Source organism: Salmo trutta, unplaced genomic scaffold (assembly GCF_901001165.1).
Source record: "Salmo trutta unplaced genomic scaffold, fSalTru1.1, whole genome shotgun sequence".
NCBI classification, from domain to species: domain Eukaryota; kingdom Metazoa; phylum Chordata; class Actinopteri; order Salmoniformes; family Salmonidae; genus Salmo; species Salmo trutta.
In genome coordinates, this window is record NW_021823434.1 from 665,107 (window position 1) to 684,928 (window position 19,822).

The 19,822-nt window shown below is 46.0% G+C and overlaps 1 protein-coding gene across 5 annotated transcripts in view; it reads left to right on the top strand.

Moving 5' to 3' along the window:
• The window catches only part of LOC115190931 (protein spire homolog 1), a 114,742-nt gene that overhangs the window by 28,465 nt on the left and 66,455 nt on the right, over positions 1 to 19,822 (top strand). For all 5 annotated transcript variants that reach the window (XR_003877477.1, XM_029748967.1, XM_029748968.1 and 2 more), the window contains exons 3-4: positions 1,239 to 1,478; positions 17,507 to 17,632. Coding sequence is in view for 4 of the 5 variants with exons in the window: in XM_029748967.1 (XP_029604827.1) it covers positions 1,239 to 1,478; positions 17,507 to 17,632 (366 nt within the window). In the remaining variant the exon portion in view is untranslated. The remainder of the gene's footprint in view (positions 1 to 1,238; positions 1,479 to 17,506; positions 17,633 to 19,822) is intronic.

Here is a 19,822-nt window from a genome sequence, read left to right on the forward strand (position 1 = left end):
CAGGTTCCTGTTCAGCACTGTTTGTTCATTTCATATCTAGGAGAGTCATATATCCTGTCCATCTATCGCCCTGTAACAAACAAAGTTCCACATTTGGGATGATTGAGTTATTTTGCAGGACCACCACACCCACCACCTCCACCACCACCACCACACCCACCTCTACCACCACCACACCCTCCACCTCCACCACACCCACCACCTCCACCTCCACCACACCCACCACCTCCACCACCACCACACCCACCTCTACCCCCACCACCTCCTCCACCACCACACCCACCACCACCACACCCACCTCTACCTCCACCACCACCATACCCACCTCCACCACACCCACCTCCGCCACCACACCCACCACCTCCACCACCTCCTCCACCACCACCACACCCACACCCACCTCCTCCACCACCACACCCACCTTCTCCACCATCATCACCTCCACCACCACCACACCCTCCTCCACCACCACCACACCCACCTCCACCACCACCATCTCCACCATCATCATCACCTCCACCATCACCACCTCCACCTCCACCACCACCTCCACACCCACCTCCACCACCACACCCATCTCCACCTCCTCCACCACCACACCCACCACCACCACACCCACCTCCACCTCCTCCACCACCACCACACCCACCTCCACCACCACCACCACCAGACCCACCACACCCACCTCCACCACACCCACCTCCACCACTACCACCACACCCACCTCCACCACACCCACCTCCATCATCTCCACCATCACCACACCCACCTCCACCACACCCTCCTCCACCTCCATCACCACAGTGTAGCTCTTTATGTTCTTAGTTTAATATCAGTTTGTATGAGGTGAGGACGGTCAGTGGCTGAGGTCAGATGTGACAGCAGTAGAGGGGTCCTGTCTGATTTGACGGCCAGTGGGTCATGTCTGATTTGAGTGACAGAACCAGTCATAGAATAAATCACCAAATAGACTACTTGGGTTCAGGAACTATTTTGTCACGGCTTCACGTGGGCCTGAGGTCATTTGTCTGTCTGGTTATTGAGGAGTTGGTTACCATCCTGATCTGGTCCAGGATGGTCGATCTGATACATGATGTATATGTCTGGACTGGTCTTCACATTGTCATTGGGGAATCCTAATGGTAGTAGGAGTTGGTAGCAGCGTCTGTAAGAGTTGGTTAGTGTCTACTGGCTCTGTATGTGACTGAGTAACCACCTGTTGTTTTTTTGTCCTGTAGGTGATTGAATCTCTGGGAATCATGATCTACAAGGCGTTGGACTACAGTCTGAAGGAGAGCGAGGAGAGAGAGCTCAGTCCGCCTCTGGAACAACTCATCGACATGATGACCAACATGGCAGAGAAGGAGAGGGACAGTGACCCCTGCCCTGATGAAGGTTATGAGGCCACCGAGGAGGAGGAAGACGAGGGAGACCCAAACGCTGTCTGTAATGTAAAAGGATTCAGAGACATCATCATGGTACGTCCTGTCTCACTGTATCAACTATAGTTAAAACCTGTTGGGGATAGGGGGCAGTATTTGCACGGCCGGATAGAAAACGTACCCGATTTAATCTGGTTACTACTCCTGCCCAGTAACTAGAATATGCATATAATTGTTTGATTTGGATAGAAACCACCCTAAAGTTTCTAAAACTGTTTGAATGGTGTCTGTGAGTATAACAGAACTCATTTGGCAGGCCAAAACCTGAGACGATTCCAAACAGGAAGCGCTCTCTCTGACTATATCTTGGCTTTCTTGATCATCTCTAACCAAAACAGGGGATCTCTGGCATAACGTGACATTTTCTAACGCTCCCATAGGCACTCAGAAGGCGCCAGAACGTTGAATGATGACTTTGCAGGCCCTGGCTGAAAAACAGTAGCGCATTTGGTAAGTGGTCGATCTGAGAACAATGAGACTGGGGCGCGCGTGCACGAGACTCCACCATGTTTACATTTTCAGTCTTTGAACGAAAACAGGGTTTCCCGGTCGGAATATTATTGCTTTTTTACGAGAAAAATCGCATAAAAAAATATTTTAAACAGCGTTTGACATGCTTCGAAGTACGGTAATGTAATATTTTGAATTTTTTGGTCACGAAACGCACCCTTCTTTACCCTTCGAATAGTGTCTTGAACACACGAACAAAACGGAGCTATTTGGATATAACTATGGATTATTTGGAACCAAACCAACATTTGTTATTGAAGTAGAAGTCCTGGGAGTGCATTCTGACGAAGAACAGCAAAGGTAATCCAATTTTTCTTATAGTAAATCTGAGTTTGGTGAGTACCAAACTTGGTGGGTGTCAAATTAGCTAGCCTGTGATGGCCGGGCTATCTACTCAGAATATTGCAAAATGTGCTTTCACCGAAAAGCTATTTTAAAATCGGACACCGCGATTGCATAAAGGAGTTCTGTATCTATAATTCTTAAAATAATTGTTATGCTTTTTGTGAACGTTTATAGTGAGTAATTTAGTAAATTCACCGGAAGTGTGCGGTGGGTATGCTAGTTCTGAACGTCACATGCTAATGTAAAAAGCTGGTTTTTGATATAAATATGAACTTGATTGAACAAAACATGCATGTATTGTATAACATAATGTCCTAGTAGTGTCATCTGATGAAGATCATCAAAGGTTAGTGCTGCATTTAGCTGTGGTTTTGGTTTTTGTGACATTATATGCTAGCTTGAAAAATGGGTGTCTGATTATTTCTGGCTGGGTACTCTGCTGACATAATCTAATGTTTTGCTTTCGTTGTAAAGCCTTTTTGAAATCGGACAGTGCGGTACGACGCGTTAGAGCGGTACGACGCGTTAGAGCGGTACGACGCGTTAGAGCGGTACGACGCGGTAGAGCGGTACGACGCGGTAGAGCGGTACGACGCGGTAGAGCGGTACGACGCGTTAAAGCGGTACGACGCATTAAAGCGGTACGACGCGTTAAAGCGGGGCGACGCGTTAAAGCGGGGCGACGCGTTAAAGCGGGGCGACGCGTTAAAGCGGTACGACGCGCTAAAGCGGTACGACGTGTTAGAGCGGTACGACGCGGTAGAGCTGTACGACGCGTTAGAGCGGTACGACACATTAAAGCGGTACGACGCGTTAGAGCGGTACGACGTGTTAATGCGGTACGACGCGTTAAAGCGGTACGACACGGTAGAGCGGTACGACGTGTTAGAGCGGTACGACACGGTACTGGCTAAATTACTATCGCCCTGTAGGACTTGCATCTGTAGTCATGAAGTGGTTTGAGAGGCTGGTCATTGCTCACATCAGCACCATCATCCCAGAAACCCTAGATCCACTCCAATTTGCATACCTCCCCAAAAGATCCACCGATGACACAATCTCTATTGCACTCCACACTGCCCTTTCACACCTGGACAAAAGGAACACCTATGTGAGAATGCTGTTCATTGACTACAGCTCAGCGTTCAACACCATTGTGCACTCAAAGCTCATCACTAAGCTAAGGACCCTGGGATAAAACACCTCCCTGTGCAACTGGATCCTGGACTTCCTGACGGGCCGCCCCCAGGTGGTAAGGGTAGGCAACAACATCTGCCACACTGATCCTCAACACTGGGACCCCTCAGGGGTGCGTGCTTAGCCCCCTCCTATACTCTCTGTTCACCCACGACTGCTTGGCCAAACACACTCCAACACCATTAACCTCTCTGGGGTATGTGGGACGCTAGCGTCCCACCTGCTGGACACACTGTGAAATAGCAGGGCACCAAATTCAAAACAACAAAAATCTCAAATTCAAATTTCTCAAACATACAACTATTATATCCCATTTTAAAGATACACTTCTCGTTAATCCAACCACAGTGTCCGATTTCAAAAAGGCTTTAGGGCGAAACCATAACATTAGATTATGTTAGGACAGCGCCTAGACAAGAAAAACCACACAGCCATTTTCCAAGCAAGGAGAGGCGTCACAAAAACCAGAAATACAGCTAAAATTAATCACTAACCTTTGATCTTCATCAGATGACACTCCCAGGACTCAATGTTACACAATACATGTATGTTTTGTTCGATAAAGTTCATATTTATATCCAAAAACCCCATTTTTACATTGCCGTGTAATGTTCAGAAATGTTTTGCCTCCCAAAACTCCCGGTGAATAAGCACATAAATTTACAGAAATACTCATCATAAACGTTGATAAAATATTCAAGTTATTCAAAGAATTATAGATACACTTCTCCTTAATGCAACCGCTGTGTCAGATTTCAAAAAAGCTTTACGGCGAAAGCAAAGTTTGCAATAATTTGAGTACAGCGCTCAGACATCAAGCCATACAGATACCCGCCATTTTGGAGTCAACAGAAGTCACAAATAACATTATAAATATTCACTTACCTTTGATGATCTTTATCAGAATGCACTCCCAGGAATCCCAGTTCCAGAATAAATGTTTTTTTGTTCGATAAAGTTCATCTTTATGTCCAAATACCTCCATTTTGTTTGCGCGTTCAGTTGAGTAATCCAAATGCACTGTGCTCGCGCAGTAAGTTCAGATGAAAAGCCAAAAAAGTTATTTTAAAGTTCATAGAAACATGTCAATGTATAAAATCAATCTTTAGGATGTTTTTATCATAAATCTTCCATAATATTCCAACCGGACGATTCCTTTGTCTTCAGAAATGAAAAGGAACACTCCTAACTCTCACGGGAACACGCGCGATTGAGCTCGTCATTTTCTCTGTCATCTGACTCCATATGTTCTTATTCTCTCCCCATTCACAGTAGAAGCATGAAACAACGTTCTAAAGACTGTTGACATCTAGTGGAAGCCTTAGGAAGTGCATAATTACCCCACAGACACTGTGTATTACATAGGCAATCACTTGAAAAACTATAAACCTCAGATTTCCACACTTCCTGGTTGGATTTTTTCTCAGGTTTCTGCCAGCCATATGAGTTCTGTTATACTCACAGACATAATTCAAACAGTTTTAGAAACTTCAGTGTTTTTTATCCAAATCTACTAATACTATGCATATCCTACCTTCTGGGCCTGAGTAGCAGGCAGTTTACTACGGGCATGCTTTTCATCCGTACGTCAAAATACTGCCCCCTACCCAAGAGAGGTTAAGTTTGCCGACGACACAATGGGGGTAGGCCTATTGGGAGGAGGTCAGAGACCTGGCGGCGTGGTACCAGGACAACAACCTCTAAGTGAACAAGACAAAGGAGGTGATCGTGGACTACAGGAAAAGGAGGGCCGAACACACCCCCATTCATATCAATGGGGTTGTAGTGGAGCAGGTCCAGAGCTTCAAGTACCACATCACTAAGGACTTAACATGGTCCACACACACCAACACAGTCATGAAGAGGGTACACAGCCTCTTCTCCCTCAAGAGGCTGAAAAGATTTGGCGTGGGCCCTCAGATCCTCAACAGCTGCACCATTGAGAGCATCTTGACTGGCTGTATCACCGCTTGGTTATGGCAACTGCTTGGTATCCGACCGCAAGGCACTACAGAGGGTAGTGCATCTGACCCAGTACATGGGGCTGAACTGCCTGCCATCCAGGACCTCTATACTAGGCGGTGTCAGAGGAAGGCCCAAAAATTGTCAGACTCCAGTCACCCAAGCCATAGACTGTTCTCTCAGCTCATTCTTAAATGGATGAAGTTTAGAACCACCAAGACTGGAAGGTTCTCGCATCTCCACAGAGGAACTCTGGAGCTCTGTCAGAGTGGCCTTAATCCTTAATTAGAAGAAGTTTAGAACCACCAAGACCCTTCCTAGAGTTGGCAGCCCAGCCAATCTGAGCAATCGGAGGAGAAGGGCCTTGGTCAGGAAGGTGAACAAGAACCCTATGGTCACTCTGACAGAGCTCCAGAGTTCCTATGTGGAGTTGGGAGAACCTTCCAGAAGGACAACGATCTCTGCAGCACTCCACCAATCAGGTCTTTAAGGTAGAGCGGCCAGACGGCAGTCACTGCTCAGTAAAAGCCACATGACAGCCCGCTTGGAGTTTTCCAAAAGGCACCTAAAGGAATCAGACCATGAGAAACAAGATTCTCTGGTCTGATAAAACCAAGATTGAACTCTTTTGGCCTGATTGCCAAGCAGGAGGATACCTGGCACCATCCCTACGGTGAAGCATGGTGGTGGCAGCATCATGCTGTGGGGATGTTTTTTCAGCGGCAGGGACTGGGAGACAAGTCAGGATCGAGGGAAAGATGAACGGAGCGAATTGCAGAGAGATCCTTGATGTAAACCTGCTCCAGAGCACTTAGGACCTTAGACTGGGGCCGAAGGTTCACCTTCCAACAGGACAACAACCCTAAGCACACAGCCAAGACAACGCAGGAGCGGCTTCGGGACAAGTCACTGAATGTCCTTGAGTGGCCCATCCAGAGCCCGGACTTGAACCCGATCGAACATCTCTGTAGAGACCTGAAAATAGCTGTGCAGCGACGTTCCTCATCCAACCTGACAGAGCTTGAGAGGATCTGCAGAGAAGAATGGGATAAACTCTCCAAATACAGGTGTGCCAAGCTTGTAGCGTCGTACCCAAGAAGACTCGAGGCTGTAATCGCTGCCAAAGTTGCTTCAACAAAGTACTGAGTAAAGGGTCTGAATACTTATGTAAATGTTATATTTCTTTATGAATTTGCAAAAAAAATTATAAAGCGGTTTTTGCTTTGTCATTATTGGGTATTGTGTGTAGATTGTTCCCCCCCATTTTTTTTTTTTTTTAAGGCTGTAACGTAACAAATTGTTGAAAAAGTCAAGTGGTCTGAATACTTTCCGAATGAACTGTATACAGTACCAGTGAATATTTTGGACACAGCTACTCATTCCAGGGTGTTTCTTTACTTTGGCTATTTTCTACATTGTAGAATAATAGTGAAGAAATCAAACTATGAAATAATTATAACACATAATAATAACACATATGGAATCTTGTAGTAACCAAAAACAAATCCAAAAATAATTTATAGTCGAGATTCTTCCAACTACCCACCCTTTGCCTTGATGACAGCTTTGCACACTCTTGGCATTCTCACATGCATACTCACACACAAATATACATACTGTGTATATGCTTTTTTTCTCCAATTAATTCAGTTTCTTAATGTTCCTGTAAGCTTTCTGGGAATGAATGCTGCACCTTAATAACCCTGTACTGTTGTCTTTGATGTGAAAGCCGATTCTAGATTTTATTTTGGATTGGAGATGCTTAATGTGAGTCTGGAAGGAGAGTTTACAGTCTAGCCAGACATCTAGGTATTTGTAGTTGTCCACATATTCTTGGTCAGAACCGTCCAGAGCAGTGATGCTAGGCGGGCGGGCGGGTGCTGGCAGCGAACGGTTGAAAAGCATGCATTTGTAATCAAAGCGTCTTTGATGTGATTCGGCTGGTCTCGCTCTGTCTCTCTGTGTGTAACATAACAAATTGTGTAAAAAGTTAAGGGGTCTGAATACTTTCCATATGTAGTATATATTTTATAGGAACTCAGTCCGGCTCTAAACCTATCCGTGAAAGTTGTAATAGTAGAATGTTAGTGCATCATCCGTTCCTGTTGTCTTCCTTAGAGAGCTATTTAAAATGCGTCAGAAATGACCAGATCAGCCCATGTCGGCTGTTTTTTTCAGTTATGTTTTTTAGCCCATAGATTTTGTTGTACATTTTTTTCCCCACTCATATCACATGAATACACATTAGACATGGCAAAATGTATAGAATGTATAGAATTGCAAAAAAAGCTATATTTTAAAACTGCAAAAATGTGAGGGCTCCCCAGTAGGGCAGCAGTCTTAGGCACTGCATCTCAGTGCTGGAGGCGTCACTACAGACCCTGGTTCGTTCCCGGGCTTTATCACATCGGGCCGTGATCGGTAGTCCCATAGGGCAGCGCACAATTGGGTCTGCGTCGTCCGGGTAAGGGGAGGGTTTGGCCGGGGGGGGTTTACTTGGCTCATCGCGCTCTAGCGAGTCTTTGTGGCGGGTCGGGTGCCTGCAGGCTGACCTCGGTGTTTCCTCCAACACATTGGTGCTTCCGGGTTAAGCAGGCGGATGTTAAGATGCGCGGTTTGGCGGGTCATGTTTCGGAGGACGTGTGACTCGACCTTTGACCCCCCCCGAGCTCGTTGGGGAGTTGCAGCGATAAGAAGAGATCGAAATTGGGGAGAAAAAATTATCATGTGTAGAATTGCAGAAAATAAGCTTTAAACCTGCAAACTTCTCTCCACCAACAAGAAGGGTGTGAACAGTTTGTGTCATGAACAGTGCTTGTGCCCATAGAAATAGACGCGGGGGGGCGTGGGATCTTCCCCAATGCTGGAAGGGGGTCCCTGAGTGAAAACGTTTGGGAACCCTTGCAATAGGGTGCCATTTAGGACTCAGCCATGGAAATACCCAGCAAAGGGATTTGTATTGTGGTGTCCACGCTCAGGCTGCACTGCTGTCAGTTTACCTCAGAGGAGGAAGAAGAAGAAAGATAACACCTTTGTGTCCCAAATGGCACCCTATTCCTTATGGCCCCTGGTCAAAAATAGTGCACTTCATAGGGAATAAGGGTGCCGCTTGGGACAAAGCCCCTCACCTGGCTGTTTCAGGCATTCCTGTTTTGGGTGGTGACATGCACAATAACAAAGACTTAAAACCAGACGAATAACATTTTCCAACTCCTCCTTGAATGCATCATTTGGCATGACAAGTCAGGTATCTAGCTAGACCTGTTAGTCACAGCAGCATACCGTGAGGGGCACAGATTTTAAATGTCCGTTTTTTGCTAGTCATGCACTTTCAGTGCCTTCAGAAAGTATTCATACCACTTTTCTCACCCATCTACACACAATAACCCATAATTACAAACTGAAAACATGTTTTTAGAAATTGTTGCAAATTTATTCAAATCAAATCAAATTTATTTATATAGCCCTTCGTACATCAGCTGAAATCTCAAAGTGCTGTACAGAAACCCAGCCTAAAACCCCAAACAGCAAGCAATGCATGTGAAAGAAGCACGGTGGCTAGGAAAAACTCCCTAGGAAAAACTCCCTGGAAAGGCCAAAAACCTAGAAAGAAACCTAGAGAGGAACCAGGCTATGAGGGGTGGCCAGTCCGCTTCTGGCTGTGCCGGGTGGATATTATAACAGAACATGGTCAAGATGTTAAAATGTTCATAAATGACCAGCATGGTCAAATAATAATAATCATTGTAGTTGTCGAGGGTGCAACAAGCACGTCCGGTGAACAGGTCAGGGTTCCGTAGCCGCAGGCAGAACAGTTGAAACTGGAGCAGCAGCATGGCCAGGTGGACTGGGGACAGCAAGGAGTCATCATGCCAGGTAGTCCCGAGGCATGGTCCTAGGGCTCAGGTCCTCCGAGAGAAAGAAAGAAAGAGAGAATTAGAGAGAGCATATTTAAATTCACACAGGACACCGGATAAGACAAGAGAATACTCCAGATGTAACAGACTGACCCTAGCCCCCCGGCACATAAACTACTGCAGCATAAATACTGGAGGCTGAGACAGGAGGGATCAGAAGACACTGTGACCCCATCCGATGATACCCCCGGACAGGGCCAAACAGGCAGGATATAACCCCACCCACTTTGCCAAAGCACAGCCCCCACACCACTAGAGGGATGTCTACAACCACCAACTTACCGTCCGAAGACAAGGCCGAGTATAGCCCACAAAAATCTCCCCCATGGCACAACCCAAGGGGGGGCGCCAACCCAGACAGGAAGACCATGTCAGTGACTCAACCCTCTCAAGTGACGCACCCCTCCCATGGACGGCATGGAAGAACACCAGTAAGTCAGTGACTCAGCCCCTGTAATAGGGTTAGAGGCAGAGAATCCCAGTGGAAAGAGGGGAACCGGCAAGGCAGAGACAGCAAGGGCGGTTCGTTGCTCCAGCCTTTCCGTTCACCTTCACACTCCTGGGCCAGACTACACTTAATCATAGGACCTACTGAAGAGATAAGTCTTCAGTAAAGACTTAAAGGTTGAGACTGAGTCTGCGTCTCTCACATGGGTAGGCAGACCATTCCATAAAAATGGAGCTCAATAGGAGAAAGCCCTACCTCCAGCCGTTTGCTTAGAAATTCTAGGGACAATTAGGAGGCCTGCGTCTTGTGACCGTAGCGTACGTGTAGGTATGTACGGCAGGACCAAATCGGAAAGATAGGTAGGAGCAAGCCCATGTAATGCTTTGTAGGTTAGCAGTAAAACCTTGAAATCAGCCCTTGCCTTAACAGGAAGCCAGTGTAGGGAGGCTAGCACTGGAGTAATATGATCAAATTTTTTGGTTCTAGTCAGGATTCTAGCAGCCGTATTTAGCACTAACTGAAGTTTGTTTAGTGCTTTATCCGGGTAGCCGGAAAGTAGAGCATTGCAGTAGTCCAGCCAAGAAGTAACAAAAGCATGGATTCATTTTTCTGCGTCATTTTTGGACAGAAAGTTTCTGATTTTTGCAATGTTACGTAGATGGAAAAAAGCTGTCCTTGAAACAGTCTTGATATGTTCTTCAAAAGAGAGATCAGGGTCCAGAGTAACACAGAGGTCCTTCACAGTTTTATTTGAGACGACTGTACAACCATCCAGATTAATTGTCAGATTGAACAGAAGATCTCTTTGTTTCTTGGGACCTAGAACAAGCATCTCTGTTTTGTCCGAGTTTAAAAGTAGAAAGTTTGCAGCCATCCACTTCCTTATGTCTGAAACACAGGCTTCTAGCGAGGGCAATTTTGGAGCTTCACCATGTTTCATTGAAATGTACAGCTGTGTGTCGTCCGCATAGCAGTGAAATGTAACATTATGTTTTCGAATGACATCCCCAAGAGGTAAAATATATAGTGAAAACAATAGTGGTCCTAAAACGGAACCTTGAGGAACACCGAAATTTACAATTGATTTGTCAGAGGACAAACCATTCACAGAGACAAACTGATATCTTTCCGACAGATACGATCTAAACCAGGCCAGAACTTGTCCATGTAGACCAATTTGGGTTTCCAATCTCTCCAAAAGAATGTGGTGATCGATGGTATCAAAAGCGGCACTAAGATCTAGGAGCACGAGGACAGATGCAGAGCCTCGGTCTGACGTCATTAAAAGGTCATTTACCACCTTCACAAGTGCAGTCTCAGTGCTATGATGGGGTCTAAAACCAGACTGAAGCGTTTCGTATACATTGTTTGTCTTCAGGAAGGCAGTGAGTTGCTGTGCAACAGCTTTTTCTAAAATTTTTGAGAGGAATAGAAGATTCGATATAGGCCGATAGTTTTTTATAATTTCTGGGTCAAGATTCGGCTTTTTCAAGAGAGGCTTTATTACTGCCACTTTTAGTGAGCTTGGTACACATCCGGTGGATAGAGAGCCGTTTATTATGTTCAACATAGGAGGGCCAAGCACAGGAAGCAGCTCTTTCAGTAGTTTAGTTGGAATAGGGTCCAGTATGCAGCTTGAGGGTTTGGAGGCCATGATTATTTTCATCATTGTGTCAAGAGATATAGTACTAAAACACTTTAGTATCTCCCTTGAGCCAAGGTCCTGGCAGAGTTGTACAGACTCAGGACAATGGAGCTTTGGAGGAATACCCAGATTTAAAGAGGAGTCCGTAATTTGCTTTCTAATGATCATGATCTTTTCCTCAAAGAAGTTCATAAATTTATTACTGCTGAAGTGAAAGCCATCCTCCATTTGCGAATGCTGCTTTTTAGTTAGCTTTGCGACAGTATCAAAAAGAATTTTTGGATTGTTCTTATTTTCCTCAATTAAGTTGGAAAAATAGGATGATCGAGCAGCAGTGAGGGCTCTTCGATACTGCACGGTACTGTCTTTCCAAGCTAGTCGGAAGACTTCCAGTTTGGTGTGGCGCCATTTCCGTTCCAATTTTCTGGAAGCTTGCTTCAGAGCTCGTGTATTTTCTGTATACCAGGGAGCTAGTTTCTTATGACAGATGTTTTTAATTTTTAGGGGTGCAACTGCATCTAGGGTATTGCGCAAGGTTAAATTGAGTTCCTCGGTTAGGTGGTTAACTGATTTTTGTCCTCTGACGTCCTTGGGTAGGCAGAGGGAGTCTGGAAGGGCATCAAGGAATCTTTGGGTTGTCTGAGAATTTATAGCATGACTTTTAATGCTCCTTGGTTGGGGTCTGAGCAGATTATTTGTTGCAATTGTAAATGCAATAAAATGGTGGTCCGATAATCCAGGATTATGAGGAAAAACATTAAGATCCACAACATTTATTCCATGGGACAAAACTAGGTCCAGAGTATGACTGTGGCAGTGAGTAGGTCCAGAGACATGTTGGACAAAACCCACTGAGTCGATGATGGCTCCGAAAGCCTTTTGGAGTGGGTCTGTGGACTTTTCCATGTGAATGTTAAAGTCACCAAAAATTAGAATATTATCTGCTATGACTACAAGATCCGATAGGAATTCAGGGAACTCAGTGAGGAACACTGCATATGGCCCAGGAGGCCTGTAAACAGTAGCTATAAAAAGTGAGTGAGTAGGCTGCATAGATTTCATGACTAGAAGCTCAAAAGACGAAAACGTCATTGTTTTTTTTTTGTAAATTGAAATTTGCTATCGTAGATGTTAGCAACACCTCCGCCTTTGCCGGATGCACGGGGGGTATGGTCACTAGTGTAACCAGGGGGTGAGGCCTCATTTAACACAGTAAATTCATCAGGCTTAAGCCATGTTTCAGTCAGGCCAATCACATCAAGATTATGATCAGTGATTAGTTCATTGACTATAACTGCCTTGGAAGTGAGGGATCTAACATTAAGTAGTCCTATTTTGAGATGCGAGATATCACAATCTCTTTCAATAATGGCAGGAATGGAGGAGGTCTTTATACTAGTGAGATTACTAAAGCGAACACCGCCATTTTTAATTTTGCCCAACCTAGATCGAGGCACAGACACGGTCTCAATGGGGAAAGCTGAGCTGACTACGCTGACTGTGCTAATGGCAGACTCCACTAAGCTGTCAGGCTGGCTAACAGCCTGCTGCCTGGCCTGCACCCTATTTCATTGTGGAGCTAGAGGAGTTAGAGCCCTGTCTATGTTCGTAGATAAGATGAGAGCACCCCTCCAGCTAGGATGGAGTCCGTCACTCCTCAACAGGCCAGGCTTGGTCCTGTTTGTGAGTGAGTCCCAGAAAGAGGGCCAGTTATCTACAAATTCTATCTTTTGGGAGGGGCAGAACACAGTTTTCATCCAGCGATTGAGTTGTGAGACTCTGCTGTAGAGCTCATCACTCCCCCTAACTGGGAGGGGGCCAGAGACAATTACTCGATGCTGACACATCTTTCTAGCTGATTTACACGCTGAAGCTATGTTGCGCTTGGTGACCTCTGACTGTTTCATCCTAACATCGTTGGTGCCGACGTGCATAACAATATCTCTATACTCTCTACACTCGCCAGTTTTAGCTTTAGCCAGCACTGTCTTTAGATTAGCCTTAACGTCGGTAGCCCTGCCCCCTGGTAAACAGTGTATGATCGCTGGATGATTCGTTTTAAGTCTAATACTACGGGTAATGGAGTCGCCAATGACTAGGGTTTTCAATTTGTCAGAGCTAATGGTGGGAGCCGTCGGCGTCTCAGACCCCACAGCGGGAGGAGTAGAGACCAGAGAAGTCTCGGCCTCCGACTCCGACTCACTTAATGGGGAGAACCGGTTGAAAGTTTCTGTCGGCTGAATAAGCGACACCGGTTGAGCATTCCTACAGCGTTTCCCTCCAGAAGCCATGAGAAAGTTGTCCGGCTGCGGGGACCGTGCGAGGGGGTTTATACTAACATTACTATCTGTACTTGCTGGTGGCACAGACGCTGTTTCATCCTTTCCTACACTGAAATGACCCTTGCCTAACGATTGCGTCTGAAGCTGGGCTTGCAGCACAGCTATCCTTGCCGTAAGGCGATCGTTCTCCTGTATATTATAAGTACAACGACTGCAATTAGAAGGCATCATGTTAATGTTACTTAGCTTCGGCTGTTTGAAGTCCTGACGAACCATGTCCAGATAAAACCTCCGGGGTAAGAAAGTTGAATGAAAAAAGTTGAGTGAGGGTAAAAATATACGGTAATGAAAAAGTAAAAACCGTTAGGTAGCAAAGTAAGATCGGCAACAAAAACGCACAGCAGCGTAAACAAGTCTGCAAGTTGTGACCGGAAACAGGAAAATTAAATATGAAAATTAAATACTGAAATGTCTAATTTACATAATTATTCACACCCCTAAATCAATACTTTGTAGAATCACCTTTGGCAGTGATTCCAGCTGTGAGTCTTTCTGGGTCAGTCTCTAAGAGCTGTGAGTCTTTCTGGGTCAGTCTCTAAGAGCTGTGAGTCTTTCTGGGTCAGTCTCTAAGATCTTTTCCACAACTTGCCCATTTTATTATTTTCTAAATTCTTCAAGCTCTGTCAAATTGGTTGTTGATCATTGCGAGACAGCCATTTTCAGGTCTTGCCGTACATTTAAGTAAAAAAACAACAATTTAATCAATTTTAGAATACGGCTGTAACATAACAAAATGTGGAAAAAGTCATGGGTCTGAATAAAAATCAAATGTATTTATAAAGCCCTTCTTAGATCAGCTGATATCTCAAAGTGCTGTACAGAAACCCAGCCTAAAACCCCAAACAGCAAGCAATGCAGGTGTAGAAGCACGGTGGCTAGGAAAAACTCCCTAGAAAGGCCAGAACCTAGGAAGTAACCTAGAGAGGAACCTGGGTATGAGGGGTGGCCAGTCCTCTTCTGGCTGTGCCGGGTGGAGATTATAACAGAACATGGCCTAGATGTTCAAATGTTCATAAATGACCAGCATGGTCAAATAATAATAATCATAGTAGTTGTCGAGGGTGCAACAAGTCAGCACCTCGAGTAAATGTCAGTTGGCTTTTCATAGCCGATCATTGAGTGTATCTCTACCGCTCCAGCTGTCTCTAGAGAGTTGAAAACAGCAGGTCTGGGACAGGTAGCACGTCCGGTGAACAGGTCAGGGTTCCATAGCCGCAGGCAGAACAGTTGAAACTGGAGCAGCAGCACGGCCAGGTGGACTGGGGACAGCAAGGAGTCATCATGCCAGGTAGTCCTGAGGCATGGTCCTAGGGCTCAGGTCCTCCTCAGAGAGAGAGAGAGAATTAGAGAGAGCATACTTATATTCACACAGGACACCGGATAAGACAGGAGAAATACTCCAGATATAACAGACTAACCCTAGCCCCCCGACACATAAACTACTGCAGCATAAATACTGGAGGCTGAGACAGGAGGGGTCAGGAGACACTGTGGCCCCATCCGATGATACCCCCAGACAGGGCCAAACAGGAAGGATATAACCCCACCCACTTTGCCAAAGCACAGCCCCCACACCACTAGAGGGATAACTTCAATCACCAACTTACCATCCTGAGACAAGGCCGAGTATAGCCCACAAAGATCTCCGCCACGGCACAACCCAAGGGGGGGGCGCCAACCCAGTACTTTCCGAATTATGGGGGGTGTGTGTATGTATGTATGTGTGTGTGTGTTTTTGTGTGTATATACCATAAATATGAGAGGGATTGGAAATGAAACAATTACATTGATAGAAGCAAAAATCTATATGCAATATTGAAATGAGCTACCCCCTAAAAAATAAACGTGACTGGCAGGAGTGGGCAACGGACACTGTCTACGGTTGACCTAGTTAGCCACTGTTGTCGCCCCGCCTCTTTTTCTGTGGAGTTTATCGGCGGTTGGAATCCAACGTTATGGTGCATTACCACCTCCTGGTGTGCTGGTCCTGTCCTGGTGTGCTGGACCTCTCCTGGTGTGCTGGACCTCTCCTGGTGTACTGGACCTCTCCTGGTGTGCTGGACCTCTCCTGGTGTACTGGACCTCTCCTGGTGTACTGGACCTCTCCTGGTGTACTGGACCTGTGCTGGTCCTGTCCTGGTGTGCTGGTCCTGTCCTGGTGTGCTGGTCCTGTCCTGGTGTGCTGGACCTCTCCTGGTGTACTGGACCTCTCCTGGTGTACTGGACCTGTCCTGGTGTGCTGGTCCTGTCCTGGTGTACTGGACCTGTCCTGGTGTGCTGGTCCTGTCCTGGTGTGCTGGACCTCTCCTGGTGTACTGGACCTGTCCTGGTGTACTGGTGTGCTGGACCTGTCCTGGTGTACTGGACCTGTCCTGGTGTACTGGACCTGTCCTGGTGTGCTGGACCTGTCCTGGTGTGCTGGACCTGTCCTGGTGTGCTGGACCTCTCCTGGTGTGCTGGACCTCTCCTGGTGTGCTGGACCTGTCCTGGTGTGCTGGACGTGTGCTGGACCTGTCCTGGTGTGCTGGACCTGTCCTGGTGTGCTGGACCTGTCCTGGTGTACTGGACCTGTCCTGGTGTACTGGACCTCTTCTGCCTGTGTGCTGGAGCTCTTCTGCCTGTGTGCTGGAGCTCTTCTGCCTGTGTGCTGGAGCTCTTCTGCCTGTGTGCTGGAGCTCTTCTGCCTGTGTGCTGGAGCTCTCCTGCCTGTGTGCTGGAGCTCTCCTGCCTGTGTGCCGGACTCATAGCTTAGAAATGGACCAATAGAAGTATTAAGAGGACCGCCCACATGCAGGACCGCCCACATGCAGGAACGCCCCGAATTGCGGTCTGCAATTGTACCCTTCTTGGCTGGACTGCCTCCTCTAAAAACTAAAGGACATGAATTCCATGTTGATGATGGAGAAAGAGACTACTTATCATTATTTTCTGAATTCCTCCATGTAAAATACAGTTATTTTCATAGAAACACCACCTAGATCAATGGGCTGGAGTTCACTAGCCATTGAATTGTTATTACATAATCACTCAAATGTAGCCGAGTAGTAACAGGTATAATTAGTGTTACTGCTGTTATAAAAGCAACTTAATTGGTCAATTGTTAACGTGGTATTGGTAAGGTTTTCCGTGTTCAAAATAATATTTTTATACTGATGATAATGGTTTACTGACTAGGGCCGGTTGTTCCCCAGGGAACATCAGGGTTTACTGACTAGGGCCCGTTGCTCCCCAGGGAACATCAGGGTTTACTGGCTAGGGCCCGTTGCTCCCCAGGGAACATCAGGGTTTACTGGCTAGGGCCCGTTGCTCCCCAGGGAACATCAGGGTTTACTGGCTAGGGCCCGTTGCTCCCCAGGGAACATCAGGGTTTACTGACTAGGGCCCGTTGCTCCCCAGGGAACATCATGGTTTACTTGCTAGGGCCCGTTGCTCCCCAGGGAACATCATGGTTTACTGACTAGGGCCCGTTGCTCCCCAGGGAACATCAGGGTTTACTGACTAGGGCCCGTTGCTCCCCAGGGAACATCAGGGTTTACTGACTAGGGCCCGTTGCTCCCCAGGGAACATCAGCCATCAACAACCTCTCTCCATCACACTCTGTTCTGGGCTGTCTTCTCCATCTCCTTCCACTAATGATTTGTGTATACCTTATGTTATTATCAGTGTGTGACTTTGTCCTCCATCCCTCCTCCCTCCAGCTGTGTACGTCCCACCTGCCCAGCCCCTCTGATGCTCCTAACCACTTCCAGGCTGTGTGTCGGGCGCTCTACGCCGAGACCAGAGAGCTACGCACCTTCCTGGAGAAGATCAGGAGTGCCAAAGAGGTGAGAACGCCCTTTACACGTTTATTCACCCAATCACTGACACACTAGAGAGGTGAATGCCCTTTACACGTTTATTCACCCAATCACTGACACACTAGAGAGGTGAGAACGCCCCTGACACGTTTATTCACCCAATCACTGACACACTAGAGAGGTGAATGCCCTTTACACGTTTATTCACCCAATCACTGACACACTAGAGAGGTGAATGCCCTTTACACGTTTATTCACCCAATCACTGATACACTAGAGAGGTGAGAACGCCCCTGACACGTTTATTCACCCAATCACTGACTCACTAGAGAGGTGAACGCCCCTGACTCAGCAGCAGTTTGACATAACGGGTGTTGGAGAGGCCTGGAGTCTGATCAACAGCTCTACCTGTAGAAGTGTTCAACTGATCAATTAGCTAGAATGATCCCATATTCTGCAGACCTGCTCAGAATATTACCATCTCAACCAGGAATGGCAAAAGGAGACAAAGCTGCTTGTAATCAGTTTATCCATATTTGACCAGAAAGTTGTGTCCAGTTCTCAGCCTATTCAGAATGGTTCCTTGACCAAATGAATTAGCCTACTTAATGCTAGTACTTACTGCTATAAATCATTTAAATTAATTGAGCCAGTAAAGACTCACACAGGAGAGTTTCAACAGATTAAAGATTCACACGGGAGAGTTTCAACAGATTAAAGATTCACACGGGAGAGTTATTTTGTAAGACCTGCGTAGTGGACCAGAATACCGGCTCCTGACAGGTTAACTCTGATATTCAGGGTTGTAGGGGAGGAATGTAGTAGTAAACCCTGAAGTTAATGTTATTTTCTGGGGGAAATCACTACGCTGGGACTTAGAGTACACCAGAACAATATGACATGTAAGAAATGAGAAACATTTCCCTACATATCCACTGTAAGCTTTGGTCATCATCTGTTCAAGAAGCTGCCTGCTTTCTAGAGTGCTGTATACACTCACTCCATGCATGTCTATGCATATCAGTCCTTGGCACTCATTTCCATATTCCTTAGGTTGTCATGCCAACTTACTTTGGGCAAGTTGTAGTGAGTAAGAACACTCCAAAATAACGTTAACACACTAAGATCTGTTCTGGTGGTTAGTTACAACAGGTGTGGACTGTATTGTGAAATGCTTGCTAATTAGCCCTTCCCAAGAATGCAGAGTTTAAAAATAAAATGGTAACACGAGGAATAAAATAAAATACACAAGAATGGAACTATATACGGGAAGTGCCAGATCAATGTGGAGCTATATACAGGAAGTGCCAGATCAATGTGGAGCTATATACAGGAAGTGCCAGATCAATGTGGAGCTATATACAGTGAGTACCACTACCATATAATTTGAGGTAGATATGTACATGAAGGCAGGGTGTAGTGACTAGGCATCAGGATAGATAATAAGGTACAGTTGAAGTCGGAAGTTTACATACACCTTAGCCAAATACATTTAAACTCAGTTTTTCACAATTCCTGACATTTAATCCTAGTAAAAATTCCCTGTCTTAGGTCAGTTAGGATCACCACTTTATTTTAAAAATGTGAAATGTCAGAATAATAGTAGAGAGAATGATTTATTTCAGCTTTTATTTCTTTCATCACATTCCCAGTGGGTCAGAAGTTTACATACTCAATTAGTATTTGGTAGTATTGCTTTTAAATTGTTTAACTTGGGACAAACGTTTCGGGTAGCCTTCCACAAGCTTCCCACAATAAGTGGGTGCATTTTGGCCCATTCCTCCTGACAGAGATGGTGTAACTGAGTCAGGTTTGTAGGCCTCCTTGCTCGCACACACTTTTTCAGTTCTGCCCACAAATTGTCTATGGGATTGAGGTCAGGGCTTTGTGATGGCCACTCTAATACCTTGACTTTGTTGTCCTTAAGGCATTTTGCCACAACTTTGGAAGTATGCTTGGGGTCATTGTCCGTTTGGAAGACCCATTTGCGACCAAGCTTTAACTTCCTGACTGATGTCTTGAGATGTTGCTTCAATATATCCACATAATTTCCTACCTCATGATGCCATCTATTTTGTGAAGTGCACCAGTCCCTCCTGCAGCAAAGCAACATGATGCTGCCACCCCCGTGCTTTATGGTTGGGATGGTGTTCTTCGGCTTGCAAGCCTCTCCCTTTTTCCTCCAAACATGACAATCGTCATTATGGCCAAACAGTT